Raw genomic sequence first — 22552 nt, 5'->3', positions numbered from 1 at the left:
ACTCAGTCAGTCTCTGCAGTGCCGCAGACACTTGGCAGAGGCAGCAGCTTCAAAATTTCTACAAAGAAACAATTGCAAGAGCCAACCAAAGAACAGAGAATTTGTTTGCCCAGAACTCTGCAGAGTCCCAGAGGCCAAACCTGCTTCCTTCTAGACCTGGCCAGGGAAAGGGGCTTTTTACACAATCCTTTTCTTTCCCACCACGTTTGTCCCTTGTCATGGCTGCTATGGGGAAGTACACTTTCCACCCTCCAGGTTCTGAGAGCCAGCGTCCCCCACCCTCCTGGAGGCAAAGGGAGGTCCAGCCCGCCCTGCCAATGGAACTCCAGCCTGGGCCCTACAGCATCAGCACTAGGGTTGCCAACTTTCTAATTGCACAAAACCAAACACCCTTGCCACGCCCCTTCTCCGCCCCACCCTGAGACCCCACGCCTGCCCTGCCCCTTCTCTGAGGCCCCGCCCCCACTCACTCCAGCCCCCTCCCTCCGTCGCTCGCTCTCCCCCACCCTCACTCATTTTCACTGGGCTGTGGCAGAGGGTTGGGGTGTGGGAGTGGGTTAGGGCTCCAGCTGGGGGTGCGGGCTCTGGGGTGGGGCTGGAGAATGAGGAGTTTGGGGTGCAGAAGGGAGCTCTGGGCTGGGGCAGGGGGTTGGGGTGCAGGAGGAGGTGCGGTGGACAGGCTCTGGGAGGGAGTTAGTGTGAGGGAGGGGGTTCCGACCTGGGGCAGGGGGTTGGGGTGCAGGAGGGGGTGCAGTGGACAGGCTCTGGAATGGAGTTAGGGTGCGGGAGGGGGTTCCGACCTGGGGCAGGGGGTAGGGATGCAGGAGGGGGTGCAGTGGACAGGCTCTGGAATGGAGTTAGTGTGAGGGAGGGGGTTCCGACCTGGGGCAGGGGGTTGGGGTGCAGGAGGGGGTGCAGTGGACAGGCTCTGGGATGGAGTTAGTGTGAGGGAGGGGGTTCCGACCTGGGGCAGGGGGTTGGGGTGCAGGAGGGGGTGCAGTGGACAGGCTCTGGGATGGAGTTAGGGTGCGGGAGTGGGTTCCGACCTGGGGCAGGGGGTAGGGATGCAGGAGGGGGTGCGGTGGACAGGCTCTGGGATGGAGTTAGGGTGCGGGAGGGGGTTCCGACCTGGGGCAGGGGGTTGGGGTGCAGAGGGGGTGCAGTGGACAGGCTCTGGAATGAAGTTAGGGTGCGGGAGGGAGTTCCGACCTGGGGCAGGGGGTAGGGATGCAGGAGGGGGTGCAGTGGACAGGCTCTGGAATGGAGTTAGGGTGTGGGAGGGAGTTCCGACCTGGGGCAGGGGGTAGGGATGCAGGAGGGGGTGCGGTGGACAGGCTCTGGGATGGAGTTGGGGTGCGGGAAGGGGTAGGGATGCAGGAGGGGGTGCGGTGGACAGGCTCTGGGATGGAGTTAGGGTGCGGGAGGGGGTTCTGACCTGGGGCAGGGGGTTGGGATGCAGGAGGGGGTGCGGTGGACAGGCTCTGGGATGGAGTTAGGGTGCGGGAGGGGGTTCCGACCTGGGGCAGGGGGTAGGGATGCAGGAGGGGGTGCGGTGGACAGGCTCTGGGATGGAGTTAGGGTGCGGGAGGGGGTTCTGACCTGGGGCAGGGGGTTGGGATGCAGGAGGGGGTGCGGTGGACAGGCTCTGGGATGGAGTTAGGGTGCGGGAGGGGGTTCCGACCTGGGGCAGGGGGTAGGGATGCAGGAGGGGGTGCGGTGGACAGGCTCTGGGATGGAGTTGGGGTGCGGGAGGGGGTAGGGATGCAGGAGGGGGTGCGGTGGACAGGCTCTGGGATGGAGTTAGGGTGCGGGAGGGGGTTCTGACCTGGGGCAGGGGGTTGGGATGCAGGAGGGGGTGCGGTGGACAGGCTCTGGGATGGAGTTAGGGTGCGGGAGAGGGTTCTGACCTGGGGCAGGGGGTTGGGATGCAGGAGGGGGTGCGGTGGACAGGCTCTGGGAGGAAGTTAGGGTGCGGGAGGGGGTTCCGACCTGGGGCAAGGGGTTCAGGGTGCCTGCTCTAGCTGGGCTGCACTTACCTCAGGCAGCTCCCGGTCGGTGGCGCAGTGGGGCTAAGGCAGGCTCCCTGCTGGCCCTGGCTCTGAGCAGCTCCCAGAAGCGGCCGGCATGTCCAGCCCCTAGGCAGAGGCACGGCCAGGTGGCTCTGTACAGTGCACGTTGCCCATGCTCCCAGACATCACCCCCACAGCTCCCATTGGCCGTGGAAGCCAGAGCTGGGGACGGGGGCAGCACGCGACGCTTCCCTGATCACATCTGCGCCTAGGAGCTGGACATGCCGGCTGCTTCTGGGAGCTGTGCGTAGGCAGGGCTGACAGGGAGCCTGCCTTAGCCCCGCTGCACCGCCCACAGGACTTTTAACGGCCCAGTCAGGAGTGCTGACCAGAGCCGCCAGGGTCCCTTTTCGACTGGGCGTTCCGGTCGAAAACTGGATGCCTGACAACCCCTAAAAAGCACGGGCACCTCTATGAACTGCAGCCTTGTTCCCCTGAGAGCATGTCCACCCTTCCGCTGACTACACACTCTGTCCCACTGGTGTTTTTAGAGGCACACCTGGAGTGGGGTGGTGACCCAGGAAGGTTCTTCTCCCAGGCCCCTTACAAGTCCACAGTCAGTACTCCCCAGGGGCTTACATGGTGCAGGGGGCCTTGTGCAAGCTCTCTGCATGGAGGCCAATTCAACTCAGGAGAGCAAGAAGGAGGGATGGTGACATTAGGAGAGTGCAGCCCGTTAAGTCGGTAACGCACCCCTGCAAGGCCTTGTGAAATTGTCAGACATGGCAGCACTGTGGTTGAGTAGTTGGATGTGTTCCTCTGCAAAGGGAAGTCCCTGCAGCAGTCACCTAGCTTCTGAGGTCTGTCAGCTGGCTCTAAGCCCCAGCGTGCGCAGAAGGCTGCGTTTGCTGCTGTTATGCACGGTGCTCTCCGACAGCTAATCCCTATAATAAGCACCGGGGATGTGGCTCTCCCGCTTACCAGAGGACGACAGTCTGTTTGCACAGATTCGTCTCAAATAATTGCCACCCTAAAGAGGAAAACATAAGCAACCCAGCTCCACAGACAGAAAATTAGTCTCCGGGGTGATACTTTAATAAAGACTAATTACACCACCTTCCATTTCCAGGACACCTTTCTCCTTCCCAGCAAAGCCCAGCTCTATCTTTCCACCACTGGGATATCTCTGAGAATCAGCTGCACTCTGTGCATTACCGCAAGGCACTGGCAGCGAGGCATGGATGAAACCCATCCATTTGCTTGGGCGCAAAGATGAGTGAAGGGGTTTTGACTCATAGGAATGAGTGTGGAAAGCAAAAGCACTGGAGCAAAAATAAACATATAACAAGAATTTGCACTGGCCGTTCTCCCCCAGTCATTTAGAAAGTTCAGGGGCGGGGGGAGGGGGAATGAATGAGGCTGATGCAGAAGAGCAATGGTAACTGTGAAGTTAAGTGACTTGCCCAAGATCAAACAGCAAATAGGTGTCAAAGCTAGGACAAGAACCATGCCTTTTTAGAAGAGAGGCCTATGCCAGTACCAGAACCCCAGTGCTGCCCAACCAAACCAGGTGCTGATTCTGTGCCTTCATTTTTATTTCTGTAATAATGACTTCATGGACGGTAGGAGTCTAAATCTCTTTAAGGATCTGGGCCTATGGGCTTTGAACGTAGACAGCACTTTTGCATCCCCAGATCTCAAAATTCTGTGCCAAGGTGGGTAAGCATGAGAACCTCAGTTTTCCAGACAGGGACACTGAGGTCAAGAGAGGTTCAGTGATGTGACCAAGGTCATGCAGCAAGTAAATGGCAGAGCCAGGATGTGAAGTGTTCCCCACATCACAACTTTGCTTTGTCTCAATTTTTCTACCTGTAAAATGGGCTTCATGACACTGCTTTACATTTTTCCAGAGCCTTCCCCACCATAGACCTCAATGTATAGTAGAAAAGGAGGTGAATCTGAGTAATCCCATTCCAGTGCACCAGGTACATGCTGTGGATGGAAAGCAGTCTGTGATCTAACAGATAAGACATGGTCTAGCACATCCGAGAACTGGGATTCAATCCCAGCTCTGAACCCCACCTCCTTTGAGACCTTGGGCAAGTCCCTTATTCTCTCTGTGTGTCACTTACCCCACAGGTTAAACAGGAGCAATTTGCTTGCCGGCTCGGGGAGTGGTATGAAGTGTCATTAAATAAAGTTTGGGAAGTGCAAGGAATTATGAAAGTCACTGGAAGACAGAAGGAGAGAATTCTGCATTTATTGGCTCCAAGCACCTTCCTGTAGGCAAAGAGCATCACGGTGGGGAATGTGGGAACAGGAAGAGATCTTCCGTTTCTCTGAAATAGCTAGAAAGTGGCACTTCAGGAGACTAAGCTGTGTATTGTTCAGCTAAGTTAGCTCCACACACAAGTGTAATGCAGCCTTCTTTAGGTGTGCCACTAAATTGCTTAGCAAAGAAACGTATTGCCCATGCCCTGTATGGTGATTTTCAATCACAGGTAACTAGCAAATCAAGACCAATTCCCTCCAGAACAAAGCCTTGCACTGCTCCTGCAGGATGGCTATATCCCTGCCAAATTGGAACTTAAAATCCACAGCCATTTTGACTTTAGGGCTGTTCAAAAGAAGAAGAAAAAAGTGATGAACACACATTTTTTTAATATCAGGAAACCTATTTTCTTCTTTATCCTCTAATTCCAAGACACTTGGGCTGTTTTTGCTTAACTTCCACCACCATCCCCCAAAATTCCCTTGGGACAGAGACCAAGTCTGGAAAACTTCAGCTCAGAAATTGAAAAATTCTAAAGTAATGGATGAATGAAAACAGGAGGTTTGGATGGAAACAGGGGCGGCTCTATGTTTTTTGCTGCCCCAAGCATGGCAGTCAGGCGGCCTTCGGCAGCATGCTTGCGGGTGGTCCACTGGTCACGCAGATTCAGCACCATGTCTGCGGGGATCTGCCAGTCCCGCGCCTTCGGCGTGCCCACCGCCGAATTGCCGCCGAAGCTGTGGGACCGGCAGACCTCCCGCAGGCATGCCGCCAAAGTCTGCCTGACTGTCGCTCTCACAGTGACCGGCAGGCCACCCCCCGCAGCTTGCTGCCCCAGGCACGCGCTTGCTGTGCTGGTGCCTGGAGCCGCCCCAGATGGAAACAATTCGGGGGCCTTAACTCTGACGGACTTTGGCCAGCGCTCTGTGATAAGTAATAATCCCGATTACTTTCCATGGGAGCTGGGCCCCTTGGAAAATGCCAGTTTGAGTGAAGAGGGAATGTGATTAAGACACAGGAGGGAAAGAGGCAACAGGGAAAATTTTCAAAAGTGTCTAAGTGACTTAGGAGCTTAAGTCTCACTGAAAATCACTGGTATTTAGGCTCCTGAGTCACCTACATGCTTTTGAAAAATCCCTGATGTTTTTAGAGCTAGTTACTTATGTGTTGACTAATTTATTCTAATGGCTTAGCCTATGGGCACATCACATTAATAAGAAACCAGACTTCATCCTCTGCTGTCTACTTTGGCTATGGATAGTAAACCCTAACCTGACCCTCCTTACTCACATATGTAGCCCCATTCAAGTCAATGGCCTGGTCTACACTACGACTTTAATTCGGATTTATCAGCTTTAATTTGAATTTACCCTGCAACCGTCCACACAACGACGCTATTTATTTCGATGTAAAGGGCCCTTTAAATCGATTTCTGTACTCCACCCCGACGAGCGGAGTAGCGCCAAAATCGATTTTAACATTTCGAATTAGGGATAGTGTGGCCGCAATTCGATGGTATTGGCCTCCGGGAGCTATCCCACAGTGCATCATTGTGACCGCTCTGGACAGCAATCTAAACTCAGATGCACTGGCCAGGTAGACAGGAAAAGCCCCGCGAACATTTGAATTTCATTTCCTGTTTGCCCAGCGTGGAGAGCACAGGTGACCACAGATAGCTCATCAGCACAGGTAACCATGCAGGCTGATAATCGAAAAAGAGCACCAGCATGGACCGTGAGGGAGGTACTGGATCTGATCGCTGTATGGGGAGAGGATTCAGTGCTTGCAGAACTTTGTTCTAAAAGACGAAATGCAAAAACTTTTGAAAAAATCTCCAAGGGCATGATGGAGAGAGGCCACAATAGGGACTCTGAGCAGTGCCGCGTGAAAGTCAAAGAGCTCAGACAAGCCTATCAAAAAACAAAGGAGGCAAACGGTCGCTCTGGGTCAGAGCCGCGGACATGCCGCTTCTACGCCGAGCTGCATGCAATTCTAGGGGGGGCTGCCACCACTACCCCACCTGTGATCGTGGATTCTGGGTCGGGGATAGTCTCATCAACGACGCCTGAGGATTCTGCCGATGGGGGAGAGGAGGAGGAGGAGGATGAGGATGAGCTTGCAGAGAGCACACAGCACTCCGTTCTCCCCAACAGCCAGGATCTTTTTCTCACCCTGACTGAAGTACCCTCCCAAGCCTCCCAAGCCAGTACCCAAGACTCTGACCCCATGGAAGGGACCTCAGGTGAGTTTACCTTTTAAAATATAAAACTTGTTTTAAAAGCAAACGGTTTTTAATGATTACTTTGCCCTGAGGACTTGGGATGCATTTGCGGTCAGTTCAGCTACTGGAAAAGTCTGTTAATGTGTCTGGGGATGGAGCGGAAATCCTCCAGGGACATCTCCATGAAGCTCTCCTGGAGGTACTCCGAAAGCCTTGCCACAAGGTTTCTGGGCAGTGCATCCTTATTCCCTCCTCCATGGTAGGACACTTGACCACGCCATGCTTGCAGCAAGTAATCTGGTATCATTGCCTGACAAAGCCTGGCAGTGTATGGTCCCGGTGCTTGCTGGCATTCAAGCAACATCCGTTCTTTATCTTGTTGTGTAATCCTCAGGAGAGTGATATCACTCCTGGTAACCTGGTTGAAATACGGGAACTTAATTAAGGGGACAGAGGTGGCCGTTCCTACTGGGCTGTTTGCCTGTGGCGGAAAATAAATCCTTCCCTGCAGTTAGCCAAGCGCAGATGGGAAATTGGCCCTGAGTTTTTCGCGTTTGGCTAGCAGGGATCTTCCCTATTACCAGCCACGCGGTGGGGGGAGGGGTACCGTGATTATCCCAGAGAATTCATGGCGGGAGGAGGGCGGCGGCAGGGGGTGGTGGTGGTTAGTTTGGTGCCTGCAGGGATCTTCCCTGATACCAGCCACGCGGTGGGGGGGAGGGGTACAGCGATCATCCCAGAGAATTCATGGCGGGGGGGGGTGGTGGTTAGTTTGTTTTCTGCTGCTGCTGAATGTTAACAGAAAAACCGCAGCACTCTACAGGCTATGCTTGGTATGTGGGAAAGGAGGGCGCAGAAGCTGTAAGACAATGGCTTACCATGGCCGCATGCAAACCGAATTCTGTTGCCCAGACCTGTGATCTCTAGGAGCAAAGCCACAGGCACTCAGCATTAAGAGGCAAAATGTGACCTTGCACAGAAATCACATGTGCTATGTAATGTGAATAGTGCTGGTCACCGTGAAAGAGTATAAGCATTGTACTGCAAAATGTAGCTTTTTAAACAATTCTCTCTTTTTTCCCCTCCCTACAGCAGCTGCAAATTCCTCAAGCCTCCCTCCTCCATCCCGAAGGTTATCACAGATAAGGCGTCGTAAGAAGAGAACGCGAGACGAGATGTTTTCTGAAATTATGGAATCCAGCTGCAGTGACAGAGCTCATCTGAATGAGTGGAAGGAAACAGTTTCAAAGTATAGGAAAGAAGCCAGTGAACGTGAGGACAGGAGGGACCAACGTGAGGACATGAGGGACCAACGTGAGGACAGGAGGGACCAACGTGAGGAGAGGAGAGACGCTCGAGATGAGAGGTGGCGGCAGGAAGACCAGAGGAGGCAGGATGCAACGCTGGGGCTGCTGCGTGAGCAAACAGACATGCTCCGGCGTCTGATGGAGCTTCAGGAACGGCTGCTGGAAAACAGACTGCCGCTTCAGCCCCTGTTCCACCCTCCCTCCTCCCCATGTTCCGTATCCTCCTCACCCAGACGTGTAAGAACGCGGGGGGGGGGAGGCTCCGTACACCTTCCCATTCCACCCCAGTAGACAGCCCAAGCAAAAGGCTGTCATTTTTTTAACCTTTTCTTTGTGGCTTTTTCCTTCCCAGCAATCCTCCTCCCAAATACCACCCGGGTTCCCTCCCTCTTTTTCTAATCTATTAATAAAGAATAAATGATTTTTAAATGATAGTGACTTTATTTGGTTTGAAAGAAAGCTGGGGGAAGGGGCAGGGTGGGTTCCTTACAGAAAATCAGTCAGTAAAGGGGGAGGGTTTTCATGAAGGAGAAACAAACAGATATTTCACACTGTAGCCTGGCCAGTCATGAAACTGGTTTTTAAAGCTTCTCTGATGCACAGCGCTTCCTGGTGTGATCTTCTAATCGCCCTGGTGTCTGGCTGCGCGTAATCAGCAGCCAGGCGATTTGCCTCAGCCTCCCACCCCGCCATAAAGGTCTCCCCCTTACTTTCACAGAGATTGTGAAGCACACAGCAAGCAGAAATAACAATGGGGAGATTTCTTTGGCTGAGGTCAGAGCGAGTCAATAATGATCGCCAGCGACCTTTTAAACGGCCAAATGCACATTCTACCACCATTCTGCACTTGCTTAGCCTGTAGTTAAACAGCTCCTGACTCCTGTCCAGGCTGCCTGTGTACGGCTTCATGAGCCATGGCATTAAAGGGTAGGCTGGGTCCCCAAGAATAACTATTGGCATTTCAACATCCCCAACGGTTATTTTCTGGTCTGGAAAGTAAGTCCCTTGCTGCAGCCCTTTAAACAGAGTAGTGTTCCTGAAGACGCGAGCGTCATGAACCCTTCCCGCCCAGCCCGCGTTGATGTTGGTGAAACGTCCCTTGTGATCCACAAGTGCTTGCAGCACCATTGAAAAGTACCCCTTGCGGTTTATGTACTCGGTGGCTTGGTGCTCCGGTGCCAAGATAGGGATATGGGTTCCGTCTATCGCCCCACCACAGTTAGGGAATCCCATTGCAGCAAAACCATCCACTATAGCCTGCACATTTCCCAGAGTCACTAACTTTCGTAGCAGCACCTGAGTGATTGCTTTGGCTACTTGCATCACAGCAGCCCCCACAGTAGATTTGCCCACTCCAAATTGATTCCCGACTGACTGGTAGCTGTCTGGCGTTGCAAGCTTCCACAGGGCTATCGCCACTCGCTTCTCAACTGTGACGGCTGCTCTCATCTTGGTATTCTGTCGTTTCAGGGCAGGGGACAGCAAGTCACAAAGTTCCATGAAAGTGCCCTTACGCATGCGAAAGTTCCGCAGCCACTGGGAATCGTCCCAGACCTGCAACACTATGCGGTCCCACCAGTCTGTGCTTGTTTCCCTTGCCCAGAATCGGCGTTCCATGGATAGAATCTGCCCCATTAACAACATGATCTCCAAAGCACCGGGGCCCGTGGTTTCACAGAATTCTGTATCCGTGTCCGTGTCCATGTCCATGTCAATGTCCTCATCATGCTTGTCGCTGCGCTGCCGCCGCCGCTGCCTCCTCGCCTCGTTTTTCTGGTCCTGGCTGAGCATAAACTCCACGAGAACGCGCGAGGTGTTTACAATGTTCATGACTGCTGTCTTGAGCTCAGCGGGCTCCATGCTTGCCGTGGTATGGAGTCTGCAGTGTTCACCCACCCAGGAAAAAAGGTGCGAAAATGGTTGTCTGCCGTCCGTTGCTTTCATGCAGGGAGGGAGGAGGGAGGGAGGAGGTGAGGCTGTACCCAGAACCACCTGCGACGATGTTCTTTGTCCCATCAGGCACTGGGATCTTAACTCACAATCCCAATGGGCGCGGGAGACTGCGGGAACTATGGGATAGCTATGGGATAGCTACCCACAGTGCAACAGTGCAGAAATCGACGCTAGCCCCGGTACTTGGACGCACACCTCCGAATTAATGTGCTTAGTGTGGCCGCATACATTTCGACTTTATACAACCTGTTTTTCAAATCCGAATTATATAAATTCGGATTAATCCCGTAGTGTAGACATACCCAATGTGACAATTACCATGAGTATACCAAGCAGGAGTTAGCTCTGAGCTACCTCCCTGGTCCAACTCCCTAAGGGGAAAAAAAACCCTCCCTTGTCTCATATCATATGTCTAGCATTGACCCTGGAACTGCATTACATTTCCATGCACTGAAATCTAGCATTTCAGCCTGGCCTTCTTGCTTCTGTTATCCACAGAAATGTCAGTGGATTGCACAGAACGCTGGGAGAGAATTTGCTCAAGCCGAAAGAGCCGAGTAAGAGGCGATAAAGAAAAGTGACAAGTTCATTTAAGAAAATGAGTGGCTCAAGGTGCCTGCTGAACAGGCCCATACAGCCATCTTTAACGTCCCAGTGAGCTTTATCATAATTAAACCGGGGACTGTTAAATGAGTGAATAGATCATGTGGGTGCCACACTGTGAAGCAGGCGGTAATTGCACTGTCCTTTGTAGAAACACCTGAATACTCAAAGAATTAACTCATTACAAAAGACACCGTCTGGAGATACTTTCATCTTGCCCTGTACCTGTGTCTAATAAAACTTTACACACAGACCATGCTGAGAACAGAATCGATCCTGGAAAAAAAAACCATATAGGATGGGGCATATTTCTGCCTTTTGCTTCCTCTTTAATGAGGATATTGAATGGAGGTGATGGTGACATTTGAAAAATGCCAATTTTATTTACTGTGTGGGAGACCTAAATAAGCAGAGAATTATGGGAATTGGAACCCCTATTTTCCTATTTACTTGATAAACAACTAATTCATTCCTCCCAAATCTTGTTCTTGGGAACTGCCAAAACATTTTTGCTGAAACTTTCCAAAAGAATTCAGCCTGAGGCAGACACCGAACATGGAAAATTTAGCTTAAATGATTAAAGTCTGGCCAAGTTATAAGCAACTGAAAAGGGGGGTTTATAATGGGAAGCATTAGGCATCATTAACTCTAGGCATTGCTGCATCATGTGCCACCTATAATTGATGCATCTGCAGTCACAGCACTGGGGATAAAAATTACAAGAACCCCTTGTCCTCATGGCACAAGCTGATCACCTGCTGGGAGCAGGAAAGAATTTGCCCTGTGCCTTTACGGTGTAGTACTTTTTCACCATAGGAGGGCAACAGGAACAAGTGGGTCTCAGTCCTCCTCCTGCATCAGCCTTGTCTCCTTTTCCATGACTTGCTAGGTCTCTCTGTCCCGTTTCATGCACAAGGGGAGCGTGTGGTGATACCCATTGAGCCATCCTCCCTTCCACCCCAATGGAAACAAACTCAGGACTTTCTGACGGACACCTCTTGTGAATGATTCTCTCTCCCCCTAGAGCTGAAGCAAATGGCTGCAGTGACAGCCCCATGGTGTAACTGCCTGCTGTTCACATGTTCTTCTGATTCCAATTGCCTTGTTTATGCCAGTGAGTGGGTAGCAGGTGTCAGAATCTTTTCGTGCGCAGCCATATCCTGTATGCCAGGCTTCTATGAATGCAGGGATTTGCATATTTCTGCTTCTTGCTTCCCTTTTAATGAGGAGATTGAAAGGAGCAATGGATGGCAGATGGAGCTGAGGTCTGTAATTCTGTGCAGTCATGCCATGTACTGCCTTGAACAGTTTTATTTCTGAGCAATCACTTTAAAGTTAACCATTTGCCTAATGGGAGGGAGTGTTATCTGATGGTTAAAGCACATGTCTGGGAGCCAGGGCTCCTGGGTTCCATTCCTGGCTTGGTCACTGTGTGATAGTGGGCAAGTCACTTAGGGCCTGATTTTCCAAAATGATTATCGAGGGGGACTAACACCTGCGACGCTAACTCTCCTTGGCTGGCAGAGCTGGGCAGTGGCCCTGCTCCCCTAGCTCCTACACTTTTGTGCAATGGAAGAAACCTTATCTGAAGCAGAACGACTTGGAAACACACATGTACGCCTTCTCCATCTCTCACTCACTCACACACTTCTCCCTTCTGCCTCTCTCTCTCTCTCTCTCACACACACACACATTAATTTGCTGCACACCAAGTCTGAACCGCTTCATGTGAAATGAAAAGAAAGATCCCTGGGAATTCAATCCCACCTGCAGCTGTGAATGGAATAAGCCCCTGAGCACATACTCGAGCCAATTTACACACTTAAGATACAAAACAGGGCCGCTGATTCCCAGGGAGCGTTCCCATCCATTATTCACGGAGGCGTTCTCACAGCTGTATTTAGCATGGAATGCTCTCTGCTGCAGACTCTCTGTCATACAACGCACAAGCAGGCAGGGCCTGGTAGGGTGACCAGATGTCCCGATTTTATAGGGACAGGCCCGATTTTAGGGTCTTTTTCTTATATAGGCTCCTATTACCCCCCACCCCCATTCTGATTTTTTACACTTGCTGTCTGGTCACCCAAGGGCCTGGCCTGCCTGACCTAGTTACGAGTCACAGATTTGCCTTCCAACCATGCAAAGGGAGCTTAGAAGATAGAGCAAGAGGGAAAGCACGTGCAACTGGACTATAGCAAGTCATTCGTAGCCAGGAATTCATCCAGTGAATTTAGCTTCTTCTTCTGTTTGTGGATTGTCCTGAGCACTTTGTTATTTTCTCAAACCGAGTTGTTATCGCTGGATACTTTCTGGGAATCAGGGATCTGCCCCTCATTCCATTCGACATTCAATACTCAAGCTGTGTTGGTTAGTTTTGAATGGACTCAGACCTCAAGTCACATGTGTTGTCCCTACCCCAGGTGGACAAGGTAACTCTTAGAGTCAGATTTCAAGTGTGGAGATTTACGTTTACAAGTTTGAAATTCTTTCTACATTTTTTCCTACTATTCACTCAAAATTCCCTGCTCTCTAAACGTTCCTGCCAACAACCTGGCTGCTTAGGGCAGCCTGTTAAAGATATTTAAGTGCCTAAAGATGCAGATAGGCACCTAGTGGGGTTCTCCAAAGCACCTATGCTCCATTAGGCATCTGTAGGCACCTAAATACCTTTAACAATCAGCCCCTGGTCTCTCTGTAGAAAGCAAACATATAAGGATCATGCACTTGGACGAAGTGTATTAACTTTAAAACTGGAACAAATACCTGTGACCATTCCTGGGCAGTATTCCTCCAGCTCTACCTATGATAACACCTTGACTAGACATCTCCTTTCCACAAGCAGTGAGACAGCCACAGGCATGCGTATGGTGCGATTCCCTCTCTGTCAAGCCAGCCTTGTTCCTACTGGGGTGACAGCAGAGCAGCAACACCATGAGGTTATTACTCACATTGGTTGAATATGGGGTTTTTACTTTGGCTGCAACAATTAGGGAATCTACAGGATTCCATCGCTCCACAGGGATATCCCACCAGCCGGAGAGCCAGCCATGTGTGGTCAGATATCCCACACAGCCATCTAGCAAGAGCAACTCAGGCCACTGCAAGCTACAGACATGGAGACTATTCTGCCTCCTAATGACTAGCACAGGAGCTGCTTTGCCAGAGGAACTCAAACAAAGAGCTCATGTGATAGTAACTGTCCTGAAAGAGCAGGAAACGCAGGGGGGCTTGGCAGGCTATCGGCACCGAGAATGGAGGGAAAACATTAACAGGGAAAGCATGTGAACATATAACAGGATCAAGAAAGGCAGTGGAAGGTGTCAAGTATCAGAGGGGTAGCCGTGTTAGTCTGAATCTGTAAAAAGCAACAGAGGGTCCTGTGGCACTTTTAAGACTAACAGAAGTATTGGGAGCATACGCTTTCGTGGGTAAGAACCTCACTTCTTCAGCTGAAAAAGTGAAAGCGTATGCTCCCAATACTTCTGTTAGTCTTAAAGGTGCCACAGGACCCTCTGTTGATCTTTAACCTGGGTGCTTTTCCAGTGGGGGGGGGGGGTGGAAACCCAGAGGGACAAAGGGTTCCCACCTTATGCAAAAGATATATAAAGGGGTGGAAGAGAACAGAGGGAGAGAGGAGCCATCATGAAGAATCTCCTAGCTACCACCTGAGCTGGAACAAGAGCTGTACCAGGGGAAAGAATTGTGCTCAGGCCTGGAAGGTGTCCAGTCTGAGAAAAAGCTTACTGAAGCATCTCTGAGGGTGAGATTATCTGTATTCAGTTTGATTAGACATAGATTTGCGCATTTTATTTTATTTTGCTTGTGACTTACTTTGTTCTGTCTGTTACTACTTGGAACCACTTAAATCCTACTTTCTGTATGTAATAAAATCACTTTCTACTTATAGTAATTAACTCAGAGTATATATTAATATCTGGGGGAGCAAACAACTGTGCATATCTCTCTATCAGTGTTATAGAGGGCAAACAATTTATGAGTTTACTCTGCATAAGCTTTATGCAGGGTAAAACGGATTTATTTGGGTTTAGACCCCATTGGGAGTTGGGCATCTGAGTGCTCTAGACAAGCACTCTTCTGTGAGCTGTTTTCAGGTAAACCTGCAGCTTTGGGGCACGTGATTCAGACCCTGGGTCTGTGTTGGAGCAGACAGGAGTGTCTGGCTCAGCAAGACAGGGTGCTGGAGTCCTGAGCTGGCAGGAAAAACAGGAATAGAAGTAATCTTGGTACATTGGGTGGCAGCTCCCAAGGGCGGTTTCTGTGATCCAACCCGTCACAGAGGGATGATTCATTGTCATGTACTGAGGGGCAGAGCTGGGCTAGAGGGAAAGGTTGGAGTCCTAGCTAGGCTCAGGACCAGATCAGCTTGTTGGATTATTTTTAGTTCCTGCCCTGTCTCTTGCAGATAATGTTGGACAATGAGCTTCTGCCCTCCCCTCATAGATACCTGCAGGAAGGGTACAAGCCTAGCTCGAGAATTACCGGGCCACCCCAAGGCTAGTTAGTGGGAAGGCAGAGCTCCCCCTAGGAGCTGCAGTGAGCTGGAAATGCTTAGTGTCTAGTGTGTGCTCAGTAGCAGGTGCACACATGCCCTGGTTTCATAAAAAGGGTCATTTACCAGTACAAAAGATACGTGAGTGTGCGCGCGCACACACACACCCGCTCCCCCCCCACACCCCTGAGGCCACGTTACCACCTGTCCCTGCTGCAGGAACACTCAAGAATAAAAATCCAGACAAGTCTCCTCAGCACCCACAAGCCAGAGACGCCATTAGCTAAATGCATGCAAGGGCCTACCCTGCCTACTCCCCGGTCCCATGATGCCTCTGTGCTTTCCAATCCCAGCCAGGTACCAGGGCATGTTGCTGTGACTTTTAAAAGCCACTGTTTTTTCTTACCAGGATACCATGCTGCCTGCCTGCCTGTTGAGGCAGGGAGCATGTTTTTCTGCGTCCATCCAGCCCGTGCGCTACAGTCAGTTCAGCACAGCAATAGCCTGTTCTTCACATTGTGACAAGGCTGCAGCCTCCTAGGACACCCTGCTTGTTCCTGTGCTGCACACACCCCACCATCGCTCAGAATTCCATGGGGACAGCAGGGATAGAACTCAGAACTCTGCTCCAAACACACAACTCCGACAGCTCGGGCTCAGTTAGAATCTGCGTGGGCTGTTTGCAGTATAGGGCCTATGACATACAGCTGAAGAGTTTCAGTTCATCTACTAGCAGGCAGTGGTGCACATACACACTAGCCGGTTAATTACATTATCATTAACACACTCATGCAAGGACTGACATTTCCCCGCAAGGGGTATTAAGCAAGAATCCGAGGGCATGGAAGCACTCATTACAAAGACCCAGGTTTCATTGCGGCAATGTGTTCTCTCCTCCCCACAATGACTGTCGGGCCCCATTCTTACCAGTTTGGTTTTGTCCATGGCAGCCAGGACAGCAGTGTTCAGTGCTTCCAGAGCAGAAAGCACATGTCTGTATTCTCCCAGGTGTTCCGAGAAATAATCTGGAGTGGGACAGAAGGTCAAGGTTAAATTTCCAAGCAATTCCATCAAGGCCTGTCTTCATCCTGCTCTTTCCTAGGAAACCCGCTGCTGGGATCTTATTTTGTTCTGTGCCCTCACCTGGAATGGCAGCTGAGGCTCATTTTCTACACAGCAGGCATTTGCAGTGCCAGACATAATGAAACGAGGTCAAATTCTGCTCTCCGCTAACTCATGTTAATTGCATTGAAGTCAGTGCAATGACTCCAGATTGACACCCATGGACTAGAGCAAAACGCCCTTTCCTTCCCAGGGGTCAAAATGTCCCACCCAGGGGAAAACCCCAGGCTTTCCACCTTGCAGAGTTCCTGTCACAACTGGATGAGATGCACAAATAGGAACGGCCAGACTGGCTCAGACCCGAGGTCCATCTAGCCAGTGTCCTGTCTTCGCCAGTAACTAGTGCCAGATGCTGCAAAGCAAGAAACCTCGGCAATTCTGAAACAATCTCCCTGGACTAATTCATTTAGAGGTACCGTGCTGGTGGCCCTACTTACCACACAACTTCTCCGTCTCTAAGTTGCTGCAAGAAACAGAAAAACAAACTCTCATTAGAGGATGGGCCATGTCTCCAGAGAAACAGCTGCTGCAAATGGCCAACAGAGCTGCTGACACGAAGCCCTAATGAACTCTCCAGTTCACATACTGCTCATCAGCATGTTTTTAAAAGCTCTATTTAAAAAATAGATGAGTTACACAGGTGTTCAGCAGGGGCCAGATTCTGAGAGAGGTTCGGCACCTGCTGCTCCCAGCTACCTCCAAGGCAGCAACAGGATCACTAGCCATGGATCAGGTTGCAGTGTGTTCACTTTGTCCTGGTTTTCTAGGCAAGCCAATCGTTCTGGTTCTCAGAGTGAAATTTGGAATGGTAACCAGGAGGGTGGCGGGTTCAAAGGGCCAGGTTCTAACCTCTCCCACAGCACTGGGGAGTCACAGGCTTTGTTTCAAGAGGGCAGGGGCTCGCCAATAAGAGCAAAGCACTGCTTAGAATTTATTTTTAAAGCAAGATCACGCGGGGGGCCATGTCACGTTCAAAAGTGTCCTTCCAGAGCCATCAGCAAATGAGCTCAGGCCCTTCCTGCGTGCTGGAGGCAACATTCATCTTGACTAGCCACTAGTGGAAAACCAGGCTACTGCAGTAGATACATGGATGAGAACCTTAACCCTGACACAGGGAGCCACCGAGGGAGAAGCTGGTTTCTGGGCATGCGGCTCATCTAGGCATGGAAACACAGACCTGCATGGAAACTTGAACGTGACCTGTGGTCCCCATGTCGGAACAGAGCTACAGAGCTGCAGGATGGGAGGACAGAATAGGGGAATGTCAAGGGTGCAGGGTGAGCTGTGCTTTTGACCCCTTCTAGTCCTTCTCCAGTGCACACCTCAGGTCACATGCCCAGTTCCTGCACCTCTCTCTGGGTGGAACACTTTGATCCAACCACTCCGGGACTGGATTGCTGGGTTGCAGCCCCCGCTTCCCAATCGTGTGAACAGGACAGGCCCACCTGGGTTTGGCACCTGTACGCCCTTTCCATCCAGAGACCTGTAACCAGTGAGCCAATTAAAGTGACTAGTACAGCTTCTTCAAAGCAAAGCAGTATTCGTTCACCCACTGGTACTTGGCACTCATAGCAAAGGATATCATAGGGTTAGATGAGTCATCCAGTCTAACCCCCTACACAGTAAAGGTCTATACACCTATTTCCCCTTTCCTAACCCACAATCTCTCCTTGCAGCCTTTAAATTCCATTCAGCCCAGTTACCTCCATCTCTGGGATGTGAGACGCAGCCTGCACTGCTGCAGCATGCACTCCCTGTCTCTCTGGCGATGTCTACCCCACACGCTAGGGGAGTGATTCCCCCACACACATACATGCTCACTCTCTTACTAGTAGGGTGACCAGATGTCCCGATTTTATAGGGACAGTCCCCATTTTTGGGTCTTTTCCTTATAGAGGCTCCTATTACCTCCCACCCCTGACCCCATTTTTTCACACTTGCTGTCTGGTCACCCTACTTACTAGCAGCTTAGCCGCAGTAGTGTTACGCCAGCAGACTCTGGTTGGCAGCCAGAATCAAACCTGGGACCTCTGGAGCTTAACGCAAGAGCCTCTAATGCATGAGCTGAAAGACACATCTCTCTTAGCTAGGGCTGTAGCAGGCTCATCACTCACTGGTCTAGCTGCCACTAGAGCGGGACAGCACAGCACACCGAACAGGCAGGGGTTACAGGATTGAGCTGTGCTGAGTACAAACCCACTTGAATCACACCCCAGCTTGTAGTGTAGACATAGCCTCCAGCCGCCCTGGCCCCTCCCCGCCCCTTCTGCCGAGGATAGTGTCTCTCAGGTTTTAGTAGCCTCTTTGACCCTGCATTCAGCCTGGGAGGAATACACTTCGCTAACCTAGCTGGAGCCAGGTGGGGGGTATTCCCCAATTAACTGTTTCCCCAAGGGCCCTTGGCATGCATCTTCTCTTTGCCATTCCCTGCTGGTTTCCCCCTTACTGCCCCCTTTGATTTCACCCTGTGCAGCAGGCAGGGTGATATCATGCAGTGCACAGAGGTACACACAGCGTTTATAACAAAATCTTACTGCTAGTTAACTCTTTGCCCATGGGGAGACAAGAGCTCATGGTCAGCCTGGGTCTCCCCATTCTGGCCCCTTCATCTCCCAGGCAGATATTGCCTCCTCCCTCCCCTCTGTCCTCCACAGAGGATCTACGCTGGCTGGGCACTGGCAGGGAAGCATTGAGAGCAGAGGGTGACAGTCAACCCACTGCCTGCCCTCAGTGCCAGTGATACAGGGAGGAGTCACTGCAGAGGAAAATCCTGTTCGGTCCTGCATGCATGAAAGACTCAGTAGTTGGAGCTGGAATAGGGGACTGTTGCAGGGAATTCATGGCAACCACTGGTATTTTCTTATTTTCAAGATTGCAAATAAATAAAACCCATAGACTCATAGACTCATAGACTTTAAGGTCAGAAGGGACCATTATGATCATCTAGTCTGACCTCCCGCATGATGCAGGCCACAAAAGCTGACCCACCCACTCCTGGAATAATTCTCACGCTTGACTCAGCTGTTGAAGTCCCCAAATCATGATTTAAAGACTTCAAGTCACAGAGAATCCTCCAGCAAGCGACCCCCGCCCCATGCTGCGGAGGAAGGCGAAAAACCTCCAGGGCCTCTGCCAATCTACCCTGGAGGAAAATTCCTTCCCGACCCCAAATATGGCGATCAGCTGAACCCCGAGCATGCGGGCAAGATTCTCTAGCCAGACCCTCCAGAAAAAGTTCTCTGTAGTAACTCTTAATATCCCATCATTGACCATTGTTACTAATTACCAGCGATGGCACGTTATTGACCTATTGACTAAAATCACGTTATCCCATCCAACCATCCCCTCCATAAACTTATCAAGCTTAATCTTAAAGCCAGAGAGGTCTTTCGCCCCCACTGTTTCCCTGGGAAGGCTGTTCCAGAACTTCACCCCTCTGATGGTTAGAAATCTTCGTCTAATTTCAAGCCTAAACTTCCCGACGGCCAGTTTATATCCATTTGTTCTCATGTCCACATTAGTACTGAGCTGAAATAATTCCTCTCCCTCTCTGGTATTTATCCCTCTGATACATTTAAAGAGAGCAATCATATCCCCCCTCAGCCTTCTTTTGGTTAAGGTAAACAAACCGAGCTCCTCGAGTCTCCTTTCATACGACAGGTTTTCCATTCCTCGGATCATCCTAGTGGCCCTTCTCTGTACCCGTTCCAGTTTGAATTCATCCTTTTTAAACATGGGAGACCAGAACTGCACACAGTACTCCAAATGAGGTCTCACCAGTGCCTTGTATAACGGAACCAGCACCTCCTTATCCCTACTAGAAATACCTCGCCTAATGCATCCCAAGACTGCATTAGCTTTTTTCACGACCACGTCACATTGCCGATTCATAGTCATCCTGCGATCAACCAGGACTCCGAGGTCCTTCTCCTCTTCCGTTACTTCCAACTGATGCGTCCCCAGCTTATAACTAAAATTCTTGTTAGTCACCCCTAAATGCATAACCTTATACTTCTCACTATTAAATTTCATCCTATTACTATTACTCCAGTTTACAAGGTCATCCAAATCTCCCTGCAGGATATCCCGATCCTTCTCCGAATTGGCAATACCTCCCAACTTTGTGTCATCCGCAAACTTTATCAGCACACTCCTACATTCGGTTCCGAGGTCAGTAATAAATAGATTAAATAAAATCGGACCCAAAACCGAACCTTGAGGAACTCCACTGGTAACCTCCCTCCAACCTGACAGTTCACCTTTCAGTACGACCCGCTGCAGTCTCCCCTTTAACTAGTTCTTTATCCACCTCTGGATTTTCATCAAGAGCTTCTGTCCCCAGCCAGGCACTGTCCAGACCACAGCGGGGTGGGAGGGCAGACCCCACAGTTTGTGAGAGACAGCTGTAAAGAGGATCTAGAACCTGTAGGAAAGGTTCAAAAGTGGTATTGTGCACCCGTGTGTTTGCACATGCGTGTGTGTCTGTGTCTGAGTTGTAGGGAAAGAAAGGCACCTCCTTTCTCTGCTGTCCATAAATGAGTGTCTTCTTTGTCCTATTTTCAATCTAGAGCAAATTTATACTAAGAGGCCTCTCCAGACCAAACCAACGGATGTGGAAAGCTGAGTGAAATGCTCCATAAAAAAAATTAGATTAGTGGAAATAATGAGACAAACACAGACTGGTTGGTTACATTTTCTGAGAATTAATTTCATGTCAGAATTCCTCTGCTGATTGCTGACTTAAGTGGTTTGTTTAAAGAGAGAGACAGTCAGGCAGTAATATTGCCATCACATTGCTTTTAGGAGCTACTGTTGTGAGGCTAAACAAATAGAACAATAACACTTTACTTTCTCCATCTCGTGGTGTAGGACATTTTCCAAAGGATCCAAAAGTACTTTGCAGACTATTATACACAGGGCTCATAGCACCACTTATTATTAAGATTGCCCAACACTACCCATTATAAAAACCCTGTTTTCAGCTGCATATAACTTGGCCAAATTTTAACCATTTGGGCTGAACTATGTTGGGAAATTTCAGCTAAAATGATTCAGCCGTTTCTGAGAACAAGGCTAGGGAAAAATGCAGCTATGCTGGGGGTTGGGCGAAGCCTCGTTGAAGTTAGTGGATGTAACAGCTGCCCTTCATTAAGGGCAAATATAAAAAGCAATTGAGTTCCTTTCTGGAATAAATGTATCAGATCAGGCACCCAACATTAGTGAACACTTTTGACCTTCATCTCTGTGCCTCAAATCCCCACCTGTAAAATGGGGATACCATCCCCTCACCTCACAGGGGTGGTGTGAAAATAAATGTATTAGCGTTTGTGAAGCACTCCGATACTGTCATGATGAGTACTGCAGAAAAGCCCCTGAGGAAATTAATATTTCTGTCTTCAGAGCAAGGTTTGCACAGTATGCAGTAAATAAGGGATGAGGCCAGACACTGAACAATGAAAAAACAAAATATTGAATAGCTGCTCATTCAATGAACGCTGTCCGTTCTGTGCACTGAATGATGCAGAGGACCTGTGGAAAAAATAGCATGTGGCCATGTAATTAAAGACTGTATTATAATACATATACACAGGGGGCCAAACTGAGGTTGCATAGGCAGCCTGAATGCTGGTATTTCCTAAGTTTTGAGTGCTTGTCTTTGCAACCTTAGTAATGCTCTTTAAACATAATATTTTTGCATTTATTTCTATATCTATGATTGTGATCTATCAGTCTGTCTTTGAATAATTTCACCCATCATTAAAATACAACCACTTCAAGGGGGAAAAGTTAGAATAGTGAATGGCACCATCATGCAATAGGTGTCCAATAACCGGAGTCTGCAGTGTGCACAGGGCATACTGTCAGGACCAGGATGTGGGTGGTCTGACCTAGTGGTCAGAACAGGGATGGTCATGCCTAGTGGTCAGAGTCAGAGTCCAAGCCAGGAGTCAGGGTCAAAATCAGGAACCAAGCTGGTGGTCAGAGCTAGAATCAGGGACCAGGGATCAAGAAAAAGTCAGGTCCAGTGCACCAGCTGAGAGACTTCCTGACTGCTAAGACAACTTCCTGTGCCTCCTTCTGGCTTAAATAGTATGGTTGGGCCAATCAATGGGGCCGGTCATAGTCCCCAGTCAGGATCCTTGTGGGCAGTGGTCCTGGGCGGGTATTGATCATCATAGCAGATATGTCTAAATGTTTTGCCTCTGTTGTTATGGCAGGATCTGGTGCCACTTTGAGTTGGTGTATCCTGGTCTGTGGGGAGTTTGCTTCTGATGATGAGCTTGTCAAGGCTGGGGGTTGTTTGAAGGCCAGAAGAGGGGGTTCAGGAAAGATTTCTTTCAAGATGTGGTCCCCATCGAGTATGGGTTGTAATTGTTTTGTGATACTCCATATGGGTTTCAGTGTGGGGTGGTAGGTGACAAGTAGGGCTATGCCATCAGAGGTGTTTTTTTTTTCATATTGAAGCAGGTTCTCTCAGGGTATTTGGGTGGCCCATTCCATGATGAGATCTACTTCTCTGATGGAATGTCCTTGTTTGGTGAAAGCAGTTTTAAG

The 22552-nt window shown here is 50.1% G+C and overlaps 1 protein-coding gene across 1 annotated transcript in view; it reads right to left on the bottom strand.

The window, feature by feature from the left end:
* NECAB3 (N-terminal EF-hand calcium binding protein 3) overlaps positions 1 to 22552 on the bottom strand; it is a 133915-nt gene that overhangs the window by 47849 nt on the left and 63514 nt on the right. The window contains exons 4-5 of the mRNA XM_054046285.1: positions 16435 to 16460; positions 15803 to 15900 (exon numbers count right to left, since the gene is read on the bottom strand). Of these exons, the coding sequence (XP_053902260.1) occupies positions 15803 to 15900; positions 16435 to 16460 (124 nt within the window). The remainder of the gene's footprint in view (positions 1 to 15802; positions 15901 to 16434; positions 16461 to 22552) is intronic.

The sequence above is a fragment of the Malaclemys terrapin genome, chromosome 12, assembly GCF_027887155.1.
Source record: "Malaclemys terrapin pileata isolate rMalTer1 chromosome 12, rMalTer1.hap1, whole genome shotgun sequence".
NCBI classification, from domain to species: domain Eukaryota; kingdom Metazoa; phylum Chordata; order Testudines; family Emydidae; genus Malaclemys; species Malaclemys terrapin.
This window is presented reverse-complemented; position numbering and strand designations above follow the sequence as displayed.